Source organism: Notamacropus eugenii, chromosome 7 (assembly GCF_028372415.1).
Source record: "Notamacropus eugenii isolate mMacEug1 chromosome 7, mMacEug1.pri_v2, whole genome shotgun sequence".
Classification (NCBI taxonomy): Eukaryota; Metazoa; Chordata; class Mammalia; order Diprotodontia; family Macropodidae; genus Notamacropus; species Notamacropus eugenii.
The window spans coordinates 55,860,046-55,874,214 of NC_092878.1; the positions used below are offsets into that span (position 1 = coordinate 55,860,046).

General features: G+C 38.6%; 1 protein-coding gene across 15 annotated transcripts in view; it reads right to left on the bottom strand.

Moving 5' to 3' along the window:
• LOC140514443 (TP53-binding protein 1-like) overlaps positions 1–14,169 on the bottom strand; it is a 131,070-nt gene that overhangs the window by 53,286 nt on the left and 63,615 nt on the right. For all 15 annotated transcript variants that reach the window (XR_011970628.1, XR_011970629.1, XR_011970630.1 and 12 more), the window contains one exon: positions 2,830–3,060. Coding sequence is in view for 11 of the 15 variants with exons in the window: in XM_072624816.1 (XP_072480917.1) it covers positions 2,830–3,060 (231 nt within the window). In the remaining 4 variants the exon portion in view is untranslated. The remainder of the gene's footprint in view (positions 1–2,829; positions 3,061–14,169) is intronic.

Consider the following 14,169-nt stretch of genomic DNA (forward strand, 5'->3'; position numbering starts at 1 on the left):
ATACATATTTGTGTCTAATGGCAGCCATCTCTGGGAGGAGGAGGGGAGGAAGGGGAAAGTGGAGGGAAGAAAAAAGGAAAAACAATTATGATAACTTCAATATATATTTAAAGGGAATAACAAGTTGTACAATCACCTCTTTTTACCGTACTGTGTTATGAAAATGCTTGTTTTATTCCGTAAATTAAAACTTTTTGTAAAAAACAATTTTTTTTTAAAAGAAGAAGAGTGAGCAACTTGAAAAGTGGTTTGGATAATCCAAGTTCAGCTGAAAAATCTGAGGAGTAATAGGGAAGATTACTTACCAACTATGAGTTTTATTATTTTCATCGTTTATAAATGAGATACAAACATTCATGGAGACTGACTTAACTTGTGTTCCAGTGACTATGATCTCTGACAGTAGAAACAAAAGGCAGAAAGCTCCACGTCCTTCCCTAACCCTTCTCCATTGCAGTGCCTTCCCTCTGTTCTCTCCTGTTTATCCGGTATATTGCATCTGTTTGCAGGCTGTCTCCCCTATTAGACTGTGAGCTCCTTGAGGGAGCCTCTTTATTGTATGATGTAAGGGAGCACAGAGTAAGAGCAGGAAGGAACCTTAGGGATTATCTTAGTCTCACTCCCTCATTTTACCGTTAGAGTAGAAGGCAGCAGAGCCAGGACTCAAGCCTAAGTCCTTTGACTCTAAATCTACTCTCCTGGAGCATCATTTTGCCCCTGGTTCCAGCCCTAGGCTTGGATTTCAACGAACTGCAGTACAATTCCAATCTGTTAACTGGAATGAGTGACCAAGAGCCTTTTCTTTGGCCTCAAAACTTTTGCCTTTCAAGTCTATAAACTTCCCTGGTAAACAGATCCCCAACTCAAGGCATGTGCCTACAAGGACCCAATACCGTGGAAACAGCACTAGAATCCAGAAGAAACTGAACACTGTAATTAGTACCATGTTCGATAAACACATCTGCTAACTCGGTTAAGGACTCGATATTCTACAACTATTAGAAAAAATGGAAAGCAATCTGAGAGAATTTGAAGATTTCAAGCCATGTTCCATAATGTGCTCAAAATGGGTGCAGAACCAACACAGAAAAGGTTATATTAAACACATCAGAGAAGGAAGTGATAAGGCATTTTCACAATTGGAAGGGAGGGAAGTTTTTGACCAAACACGGGATAGAAATATTACAAAGTAAAAGAGAGAGGTGTTATTGTATAAAATTGAAAGGGCTTTTGAACAAACAAAAGCAATGCAGGCAGAATCAGAACAAATAACTATTTGGGGGAAAAAATCTCTGCAGCAAATATCTCTGATGAGGTGCTGACATCTAAACTACAGAGAAAATCGGTACAAACAGAAAATAAGACTCATCTTCCAGTAAATAAATGGTCAAATACTATGAATAAGAGGTCTGCAAATAAAGAACTCTAGGCTACCAACAATCACCTGAAATCTCTAAGCGTAAGAAAAACGCAAGTGAAAACAGCTCGGAAGCTCTATTCCACACCCTTCAGACGGGCAGAGAGAACCAAAAACGGAAAAGGAAAATTGCTGGAAGGGCCACGGGAGAACAGGCACGTTAATTAATGCACTGCTGGTGGAACTGGGAAGTTGTCAAGTCAATCTGGAAAATAATTTGAAAAATATATCCAAAAGATAAAAACTGTGTATACCCTTTGATCCAGTGTAAAACAAACAAGAAAGAGCACTAGGTTTAGGGGCAGAGGGCCTGGGTTCAAGTTCCAACTTTGCTACTAACTACCTGTGTTGCAAATTATTTAACCCAAGGTACTATTAAATTCTATGATCCTATGACTTTTGAAAGTACAGGGTTGATATGGCTTCTTGGGTTCAGAGATTTGCCACATCTAATCCCTAACAACCTAATATTCTCCTTCTGCCAATGCCACTCTATCCTGGTACCCATCTTCAATGCCTACTTGCCCTAGGACCCACATCTCCATACATCCCAATCAGAAAATACTTTCTAGTTTTAAAAAAAATCCTAACAAAGGAAAAGAAACTATACAAAAAGAGTAAGACAAGGTAAATGAGCAGCAAACTATCTATTCTCATACTGTCTATAGTCTCATACTAAGTGATCCTAAATTGTTCTATCTCACTATAATTCCTCAGTCCTCATGTGTCCCATACTGATTCACTCTTGACCTAGAACTCCACTCAGCTCATTCAATTCCCTTGTGGTCTCAAACGAAAATACTGTCTTTTCTCCTTGAAAGATGCCATGCTAATTTTATGATGTTCCCATATCATCCCACAAGGGCATTATGGCTCTAGTTTATTCACATTCCATCATACCAGGTTCACTATCAAATAACTAGGGAGTTTTTGATTGAATAATCAAGAATATTTAGTACTTCTAGTATACTATTACTTAATGACCCAAATCAAAGTATGAAAATGCAACCATTATAGACAGCATTCCCAGTGCTTCAATAATGAGGAAATTCATCCCAACACAAAGTCACCTCTCCCCAAAATTCACACTAGCTAATCTTTCTACTGTTAACACTGCTTAGGAAAAAAAGGGAGTTTGCATGATATATCCTTATACTGTTAGAGATCATCAGTGTGCTGGTTAGTTTTGCTGAACTTTAAAAAATTGTTTTTAATTTTTGTTCTAAGGCAAATTCAGAGGGAAAGGAGAAGGATGTACTAAGAGAAGATTATGATATTAAAAACAAAAAGCATCAATAAAACTGAGAAAAAATTTAAAAAGAAAGAGGGAGTGCTAAGAATAGCCAAGATTATCGCTTAATTGGGTCAATAATACAAAATACCAAAGGGGCCAGAAACTTTTCATAACTTACCCAGATATGCATAAAAAGATAACTTCCTTTCCAAACTAAATTGCAAGGACTCTTCACTCGCCTCAGTCTCAGGGCTCACCAGTTTCATTTTCAGACTCAATTTTTCATCCACTTCTGGGACAGCTCTGGAATCCCCTTTTTCACTTTCATCAGTAACATCGTTGGACCCCACAGAACTTTCAGCCATGACATCACTGGCTGCTAAGAGGCTCTCTGAATAGCTGTCCACAACTGAAAGAAAGGAAGGAGGAGGAAGAAGAAAAAAACCCCACTAAAGCACACACATTAAATACAGCCTCTCAGGGTCTTCCGTTTGCCTCTGCAATTCCACAGGTCTGCAAGATCCAAGCTGTTGTACCTAGAAGAGATCCTGTCACAAATATCCACAACTACACGCTGTCATTGACACCTGGTCTTAAGAGGAGCAACAGGATTCAGTTCCACTTCCACATCTGGATTTAGGATGCTGCATGAGCCCTCAGCCAACCCACATCTGCCAGCATCAGGCATAGGTAGCAGGAAACTCCAGACGGCATGACAGTTACCTCCCAGCACTGACTAGAGAAAACAAATAGATTAATGTAGAACGCTACTGCGCTGCTGAAGAGGAGCGAGCTACCTAACCATCCCTGCCTGTCAAGCAGAAATATGACATGCACATGGTGTTGCCCAGGAACACATCTGTGAGCTTTAATGTCCCTGCCTAAAACCGAGCTTTCTCTCTTTTCAGGCAGTCTGGTAAACTCTCCTCCCTCCTTTTCCGATGCTCATTCTAACTTTTCCTTTTCTCCAGTGTTCCACACAAGGTAGCTGCTTACTCAATCAATGAATGACTAAAACATTTATGAAGCACTTACTATGTGCCCAGCCCTCTGCTACATTTTGGGATTGCAAAGTCTCCTGCCCTCAAGATTACAGCAATGTTTAATTTTTTTTTTTGGTAGTTGACTCCCCTCTACACCTTGATTATCTTCTGTGAAAAAGCAAGCACAGTCTACTTCTACTATACAAATGGTATATTGTTTAAAAGGTCAAAAAAATTATCAAAATGTAAGAAACTGGAAATTGTCACCAGATCCTCAATGGGACTAGAATGAGACTATGAAGATCTGCAGTCAGTCACATTCTTTAAAGTTTACTCCTGAAGCAAGAAGAATAAATGATATAACCCAGTCCCAATTTCTTCGCTGGTCCTAAGGATATCCTTTTTATAAAGGATGACACCTCAGAGTTTCTAGCTCAAAGAGTGTCAGTTTCATATCACTCATCAATAGGAGTACTGTATCTCCTTGGACCTAATTTAAGATGCCCAATCAAAGGTGGAGTTGTGTTGGTCAATGGTGGGATAACATCATCTTCCTTAGGCAAAGTGAAATGAAATGGTGTTTCTGAAAAAGACAGACACAAAATAAGCAATAAAAGAGTAAACTTTAAAGGAGGCCGACTGGGAACCATTCTATTCCCTTGTCCCCAAATTCTCCTCCCGTCATACCATTCCCAGGCGTCATGTCTCCTTCGTAATTTCCATTTCCTCACCATATTGTCTTACAACCCTTAGATGAATATAGATGAATTTAAGCAATGACTGTATAGGCAACTTTATCCTAGAAACTACCCCATAACCTGTTCTGCTATTCAACTACCAACTATTAACTTCTTTCATTTTGTGGTTTATTTGTTGTTAACTTTTTAAGAACTCTTTTTTCAAAGCAAGTCTTTAATGTTATAAAGATACACTAGAAAGTGTCTCTTCTCTCCTTTTTCCAAACTAATTCTCACCTTTTAGGAAAGACAAGTACTAAAATCAGAGGCCTTGGCTTTAGAAATACCTAGCACAGTGTGTCCTGCACATAGAAGGAGATTAATATTAGGGAAAAGAAATTAAGCTGATCTTTTCTTGAATTATTTAAATCTTAAAATCCCACCCCCAAAAAAATCATAGCAAAGAGGATTACACTGACAGACCTAATATCATCCCGTCTAAGTAAGAGAGAGTCTCCAAAATACACTTAAACTGTGAGAGCAACAAAACGTTCAGTATTTTACAATTTGCATAAAAGTAGCATTACTGTTACAAAATGAAACTAAATAGATCATTTAATAAAATTTCCTGCCTAAAGCATAACAGTCCTCTATAACATTCCTGACAAGCTGCCTGCATTCCCTGTTCTTACAGAACTAAGCGATTCCTTTGTACAGCCTCGTTTCCATTTTTGGTATGCCCTCTTTTCATTCCATAATCAGTAAGTTCTCTATAAGTCACACTGCTGTCTGAGGCTTCTCCTCCTTATCTTCTTCATCAAGATTGTTCACACATACCTTTTAAAAACTCTAACGAGCTCAATGACCAGCCATGAAGCAAGACGGGAGAGCTAATGCATTCAGGTAGAAGAATAAGACATATATTTTTTAGACGTGACAAATGTGAGAAGTTGTTTCGTTTGACTATGCATCTTTGTTACAAGGGTCTTCTTTTTCTTTTCTTTTTGGTGGGGGGATGAACAGGAAGAAAATAGTTTTATGGATTGAAAAAAAATATTTAAAAATTTTTGTTCTTCATTTCCTATTTCTCCTAAATTGAGTGACTTTGCTCAGTGGGTGTCAATCCATGACAGTATACTTATCTTCACCAAACTTCTTCCAATCTAATTCTCCTCAAGTCTAGGTTACATATGATATTCCATTGAGTGTTCTCTCCCTGGTAATTCTAAGATGTTCTATGTTCTATCAACGTTTTCAGTGTTTCTACTTCATTTATCAATTCTACCTTGCTCATCTAAATCTGAATCTGAGTAAGATTCCTGTGAACTTTCTCCATCTTGTGAAAAGCTAAACTATTGGTAAAGCAAATAAAGAAAGCCCAATTCAAATGCCACTCCTCTGTGAAGCTGAGGTACTGCTAACTTACTGTCCAGCCTAGTTAACTTTTTCCCCCAAATATGTTATATCCTATAACTAAATCTAGATTATATCTATAAGACTGTGTTTATTTACTGGTGTTAAGATCTCAATTTTATTATTTTCCACACCCTGCACAATGTTCTACAAATATCTGAGGTCATGAATTATCAATCCAGTCTTTCTTTTCATTTGTTTTGCAGTCCCCTCCACTGTTATCTGTATTTCTATGCCACATCTATCATTCTCTATCGTATCCTATTCAGTGGGTATATCTGTACACTGTTCTCAAATGAGCAAATCTCCACACAAGTATATTCTTTCTAGTCCTTATGAGATCTACCTTTAGTTAAGATGCAAACAGCTCAATCCTCTTCTCTAACATTAATAGCCACCTGTTCACTTCCTGAATTCTCCTCTTCTAAATTCCCAATTTCCTGACAAATCTTTGGCCCAGAAATCTCTCTGTGTCTCTGTGTCTGTGTCTGTGTCTGTGTCTGTGTGTCTGTCTCTCTCTCTTTCTCTCTCTCTCTCTCTCACACACACACACACACACACACACACCCCTTTCTTTTGTCTTTAACCTCCTTGGGGCATACATATATATTTTAAGCACACATATACACGCACATATACATACACACACACACACACACACACACACACTTGTGTGTGTGTGTGTGTGTGTGTGTGTGTGTATTCCCCTAAGGAGGTTAAAGAAAGGTCCCATACACAGCAAAATATTCATTGAAGCCCTTTTTGTGGTGGCAAAGAAATGAAAACAACATAGATCCCCACTGACTGGAGAATGGCTAAAAACAATTATGGTACATGAATGTAATGGAATATTACATAATAAAAAATACAGAAATGGAGAAGACTTACATGAACTGACAGAAATCAAAGTAACAGGACCAGGAAACCTTACACATAATGACCACAATAATATAAATGGAAAGAATCAAAAAAAGCCCGGAACACTGTCATTAGAATGACTGCGTAGCCTGACCCTGGAGAACAGGTAAGAAAACGTGGCTCCCTTTCTTCTTGCGTGGGTGGGGAACCGCAGAAACACCGCATATAGTACCAACTATGGTTTCCTGGTTGGTTTTGAGCTGCCTTTTTTCCTTTTCCTTTTTATCCATTGTTACAAGGGATAAACTGCTAGGCAGGGAAGGCAGGCATGGGCTACACTGAGAAAAGAAGGTATAATTAAAAGGCTGTGGCGAGTGATCAGATATGGGGACGAGAAGGAAGAGTCAGAGATGAATGAAAAGCTAAACTTCTATGAAGTGACAGTATCAACCAAACTACCAGAGAAGTACTTTACAGAGCTAGGGAAAGAAAACAAAGGCCAGGACTCTCAAGAGAATGCAAGGACCTAAAACACTCCCGAAGGACTCTTGAGGCAAAGGCCATCCACATCCAGAGGAAGAACTGTGGAATAGGAACACAGAATGAAGCAGACTATCTTCTCGTGTGATGTTTTGTTTTGGTTTGGTTTTTCTCATAGTTTCTCCCATTCGTTTTAATTCTTCTGTGCAACATGACTAATGCGAAAATGTGTTTAATAAGAATGTATGTGTAGAGCCCACATAAGACTGCAAGTCGTCTCAGGTCGGGGGAGGGAGGGAGAGAAAATTTAAATCTTAAGGAAGTGATTGATGAACACTGAAAAGAAATTAATTAAATTAAAAAACAAACAACAACAACAAAAAGAATCTCAGGAGAAATTATGAAAAAAAATTGAGAAAAAAAAAGACAGTTAATAGTACCACACCTTGAATTATACTACAAAGACAGGGTCATCTAAGTAATTTGGTACTAGCTTAAAAAAGAGATCTTGATTCTTAGAACAAATTAGATACTTAACATACAGAAGCAAATAAACGGTGGTAGAGTGTTTGAAAAGCTCCAAGACGCCAACTAACAGGGTAAAGATTTACTATCTGACAAAACTGCCATGAAAAATACAAAGTCGTCTAACAAAAATTAGGCACTGGCCTCCACCTCACACCATAGAGTCTCACACTAGTCCAAATGAACATGGCTTATACACCACCAATGACATAACAAATTAGACAAGCAAAGAAGAAATTAACTTTCAGATTTATGGTGATGGGAAAAGTTCGTGCACGATCAAACAAGGATGGAGAGGTGATATCACAGAAGACTGAAGAGACAACTTTACTCCACGAAAACTTTAAAGTTTTTATGTAAAGAAAACCAATGCAGTTAAAGTTACAAGAGAACCAAGTATAACTAGGGAAAAAAATCTTTGCAGAAAGTTTCTCTGATACAAGTCTCATTTCTAACATATATATGGGACTGATTCAAATCTGTAAGAACAAGAGCCAAAATGGTCAGAAACGACAAAGTTATCAAATGAAGAAATCTAGGCCATAACAACCACAAGCAAAATTTGAATTAAGCAGTGGTGTCAAGTAGGATCCTTACGGGCCACATTGTGATTTAGAAAATCATAAATTGGCATCATCTATATTGTACAGTACTTTTACTTTGTTAAACATTTCCCAAGTATGTTTTAATTTGGTCACCGCCTCACTAAGGACTAAGCAGTCTACAAGTTACAAATATGGCACCTCTGAATTAAAGAAACTCTAAGGTTCCATATAACACCCATCAAATTGGCAGAAGACAGATTATTTCATTAATTCATTATTGAAGGGACTACAGGAAAACAAGCAAACTAATGCACTGACGGAAGAGCTGTGAATTGGTCCAGATATTCCAGAGAACACTTTGGAACTATGCCCCAACAATCAATAAGCTGAGCATGTGCTTTGAACCAGGGATACGTAAGGCCTATAAGCCCAAAGAGATCAAAGAAACAGGCAAAGGCCTACAACGGCAGCTCTGTCCAGAGCAGCAAACACTAGAAGCCAACAAGGCATCCTCCCCCTGGGAAGTGTTACACAAATACGCAAACAAATGTTCCAGAAAACGACTGCACCGTAAGAAACGGTGAAATGGGCAGTTTCAGAGAAATCTGTAAAAACTCGAATTTACCGCTACAGAAGCAAATAAGGACTAAGAGGACAATTTACACAGTAACAACATTACTTTAAAAAAAACAGCTTCCCAAGACTTGAGAACTCTGATGAATGCAATTCAAAAGAAATAAATGTGAAGCATGTTATTCACCTCCTGCCTAAAGAGGTGAAGGCTCAAAATACAGAATGCGACATGTTTCTGGTCATGGCCAACAAGACAATCTGCTTTCCTTGACTACAAATATTTGCCATGATGATTTTTTTGGTTGCTGTTTAGGAGAGAAAATAAACGCTTGCTAATTGAACAAAAAACTGAGACGAACAGAGGAAGGGACAGACAGGGAGAAGCAACGGACAGCTTTGTGAATGCAGCACTGGAATTCTAGGGAGAGGTCAGAGATCTGACAGTCATCTGTGTCCAGATAAAAAACATCGATATGAGAATGGATGAAAATTCAGAGAAAGAAAGAAGAGTGGAAACTTCTCTTACAGGGCAGGAGGATGGGGCAGGAGATGAAGAAATAGTCAAAAAAGGTGCGAGCAAAAGCAGAAGAAGGAAGTGCTACCGAAACATCAGGAATAGAAAGCATCAAGACGGAACAGGTAAAGAACCAATCAGTCAAAATGCGAGAGGGAGGGAAAAGATGAGGACTGCAGGGGGGAACCTTAAGACAGAAGTTTCAATGGAGAGGTGGGAATACAAACAGGCTATAGCAGGAGCCACTGCAGACTTCTCTTCTTGCTATTTAGTAATGAAAGGAAGAAAGAAGAGACAAGAGAACAGCTTGAGGGACTGCAGGATGGGAGACTGAACAGGACAAAGGAAAGAGAGTGATGGCACAACGGAATGAGATAAGAGAAGACGTGGGACACAACGAACCAAGGCCACACACAAAGGACTGAGCTTCAGCTAAAGCTAAAGAAGAATAAATCCTTGGGCATGGAGAAGTGAAAACATGAATAAGGACAGAGAAGCGAGGAGTAGGATCATGCCATGAGATTATAGATCATAGCATTACTTCAAATCGATGGGGATGCAGAGGTCATCTAGTCCAAACACCCTCGTTTTACAGATGAGGAAACAGAGGTCTGTAAGCATTAAATTACTTGTCAAAGCCGTTAAATAGCTAGTAAGTAGATCAGGTCCTCTTCACTGTACTATGTCGCCAGTTGGTCAAACAGGTTTTTAAAGTGGTTTACTGTGTATCAGGCACTCTAAGTTCTGTGAATAAAAATAAAGGCAAAAATGTCTTCTCTGCTCTCAAGGAGCTCATTATAATGAGGGAGAGAATAAGAAAATAATTATGCACATACAAGATATACACAAGATAGAAGGTAATCTCCGAGGGAAGGCTGAATCTTGAAGGAAGTCAGCAGCAAGGAGGCGATGGTAAGGAAGGAAGGCACTGCAGGTGTGGGGGAGAGCAGTACAAAAGCACAGGGATTGGTGTATACACAAGGTAGGGCAGTATAAATAGATCATAAGAGTAAAGAACAAAATGTAGTAGAAGACTGGAAAGGTAAGAAAACATCAGACTCTGAAATGCTGTAAGCACCAGAGATTTTTTATTTGAACCTACAAGTCAAATGGGGGTCACTGAAGTTTAATGAGGGAGGAGGGGGATAACATCATGAGATCAGCACCTTATGAAATCACTGGCAGCTGAGTGGAGGATGAAATGGAATGGGGAAAAGACTTCAAGTAGGGAAACCACCTGGAGGGCTATTCCAATAATCTAGGAAAGAAAATGTGGTGAAGGTCTGTAGGCACTAGGTGAGTTAACAAAGGACACGTTATAAGGACATGTTATAAAGGCAGCAACAACACACTTTGCCAACAGACTGGATACACGGAGTGCAAGTAAAGAACTGAGAACAATACCGAGGATATTGTACAAGCCTGCCCTCCAGAGTAAAAGGGCAATTGAGAAGAAGTATGGATTAGGGGCCTTGGTGGGGGAGGGGTGCAATCTCCTGAATTTAAATGAATTTAAAAAAAGATGAGGTTATTTCTTGAGAGGGGAAAGAAAGATTGGAATTGAAGGCTTAAGGGGAAATGAGAAGTTTTAGAAGAGTCACTGCAGTCCAAGTCATGATCAATATGGGATGGATAAAAGGCCTGTTACTCAGCAGCAAGGGTCCAATACAGACTAAACAGAACACACATTCAGGGAATGCAGTCCATAAGTCCGGATGCTTTCTTCCCGAAGGTTTCACTTACTAGAGAACAGGAACAGAAGAGGCAAAAAAACGGAAGGAGAGCTAAGCATTGATGGGGAAGAAACGGTGGAAGAGCTAAGGGCCTATCAGCTCAAGGCTTGTTGAACTGGCTGACAATTTAATCAAGCTGGCCCAAAGAAGAAAGTCGGACCAGAATAACATGGATGACATGGGAGAATGAGAAAGAATGGAGGGATCAAAAATCAGAATATTTTAGTTAGGATCTAAGAAATCATCTACCACATGGAAGCTAACGTCTCCATGAGACAAGGAATATTAAAACAAAGTCAAAAGACTGAAAAAAAGAAGAAAATGTAAGGTATCGAATGGCCAAAAAAAAAATGACTTGAAAAGCAGATCCAGGACAGAGAATTTGAGAAGTCACTGGACTAAGGAGAAAACATGCTACTTACCTCTTGAGAGGCAACAAAATGAGATGATTTTTTCTGATGCGGCCAATATGGAAATTTGTTTTGATTAACTATATGTAATTTTCCCTTTAGACCTCAAGCAGGGGGAAAGAGTTGGTGTGGAAGGGTGAGAAGGCAGATTTCTGCTTGTTGAAATATATATCTGTGTATGTGTGTGTGTAACTTTTTTAAAACAAATTATTAGACTTCCTGAAAACCATGACCAAAAAAAGAAACAAAAAATGTTTCAAGAAAATCTATAAAAGAAACTATCCAAATTTCTTAGAACCATAGGACAAAATAAAAGTAGAAAGAATCCACCCATCACCTCCTGAAAAAAACCCAAAGGAAAACTCTCAGGAACATTATAGCCAAAACTTAGAGCTCTCACATAAAAGAAAAAATAATGCAAGCATGCAGAAAAGAGGAATTTGAGTCACCACTCAAAAGAAATGGAAAGTTTGGAAATATGATATTCCAAAAGGCTTATAAACAAGAATAACTTACTAGAAAAACTATCATTCTATAGTGAGAAAAACGAACTTTTAATAAAAGAGGACTTCCAAGCAATCCTAATGAAAAGACCAAACATTCCTTTGAAATTCAAACACAAGAGTTAAGAGAAACATAAAAAGAGAAACATGAACAAATAATTATAACTTCCCAATGACAAAACAAAAATGCTTACAATCTAAGATGAGGAGATAAAATAAGTAAACCCTCAGAACTCTATCACCATTGGGTTTTATAGAAGAATTCTAATGAAACATTATTTCTATTATAGCTTGATGATTTTAAAAGAATGGAAAAGAAAGAGAAAGAGGAATATAGTAAGGGAGGAAAGGGAGAGAAAAGTTAAGCAAAATCATCTCACATAATCCCGGTGCACAAGTAGAAATCTACAGAAATAAAGAGGAAACGGTGAATCTAACTCTCATCTCAACTGGTCAGAGGGAAGAATGCACACACATACATCCATAATTGGGTATAGAAATATACATTACTCAAGGGGGAAATAGGAGGGAAGGGGAGAAAGGGAGGAGGAATTAGAGGGAGAATGGATATTGGCAGGAATTATTCCTAAGAAAAAGGAGAGGGAAAGGAAAGGGAACAAGCATCTCTTAAGGACCCACTACATATCCCAAGCACTACATTAAGGGCTTGACAAATATTAGCTCATTTGATAAACAAACTCTAGGGATATAAAAAATATATATATTCATAGTTCTTTTTGTGGTGGCCCCCAAGGGTGGGCCCATGAATTAGGGAAGGATTCAACAAGTTATGAAATATAAATGCGATGGTGACACTGTGATATCACATATAAATCTGACAGTGTCCTATGGTGCTACAAGAAATTATGAAGAGATGATTTCAGAGATGATGGAATATACTACTCACCTCCTTACAGAGAGATAAAAGCACAGACATGAACGATGCAGACGTGTGTTTTATTTGACTGTAAGTGTGTGTAAGAGGGCTTCTCTTTTTTTTTTATTTTTTATTTTTTATTTTTTTTTATTTTTATTTTTTTAACGTTTAACAATCACTGCCATACAATTGCGATTTTATCCCTCCCCACCCACCCCCCACTACCTCCCTCCCTCCCCACGACTGCATACAATTCTGTATAGATTCTACATATACTTTCCTATTGAGTATATTTTCACTATAGTCATGCTATGTAGTCAGACTAAGATAAATGAAAGAATCCGTATAACAAATCAGAACATGATACACAAACAGATACACATACACAAACATGATCTGCTACATTATGTGAGTGACTTCCATATTTCTCTCTCTGAGTGTGGAAGGCATTTTGCCTTGAGGTCCACCATTGGGATTTTTTTTTTTTCAGAAGTTCTTGTGTTATTACAAAAATCTAAGTCTACCAGAAAAAACTCTCACACACTGTGGTTGTTGCTGTGCATAAAGTTCTCCTGGTTCTGCTCCTTTCACTCAGCATCAGGTTATATAAGTCCTTCCAGGCCTCTCTGAAGTCTTCTTGTTCATCATTTCTTATGGCACAATAGTACTCCATTACATTCATATACCATAATTTATTCAGCCATTCCCCAATTGATAAGAGGGCTTCTCTTGTTCTCTCTTCTTCAACTTTGGGGGTAAAAGAGAAAGCAGATTTTTGCTTACTGATTTTTGTAAAAGGGATAGTTTCAGGTATGATGAGTCTAAAATGGGACCAGTCCAGTGGGTAACAGTAGAGTGAAGGTAAAGTGGACCACGAATTCCAGGAACCATAAAATGTTAAAAGAATCAGCAATTTCGATATTGAAGCCCCCCAAGGAAATAGGAGAGAAAAAAAGACTAAGCATCAAAGCCACTGAAAAAGGTAGAAAAATGACCTATGTGCTGGCAGGTAACAGCTGTTGGAAGAAGCATGGCAGAACGAGAATCTGGAGGCAGGAATGAGAAGCAAGGACTATGCCAGGTTTTCCAGGCTCATGTGAGATGTGAGGAATAGGAAAGAGGAGCTAGAATTGAAGTGTGCTGCCAAAAATGTGGACTCGTCAGGGAAAAGCTAGATTTTAGTTAATGGCTAAAAGAATCAGAATGAAGGGGAGACAGTGTCATCTGTTTTTCTTTCTTCTGATGACTGGTATCCCTATCTCACCCAGGCCTGATTCCCATACTGACACATTCTGTTTTTCTGACTTAGCCCAGTTTGCCCCTCTGAGGGCTCATCATAATGGTGCCAGACTTCGTGTGAACAACTGACTCGGAGCTCCTAAATTCTAGTGCTCCATCAGCTTCTACGTCTCCCTAAAGGCAGAGGT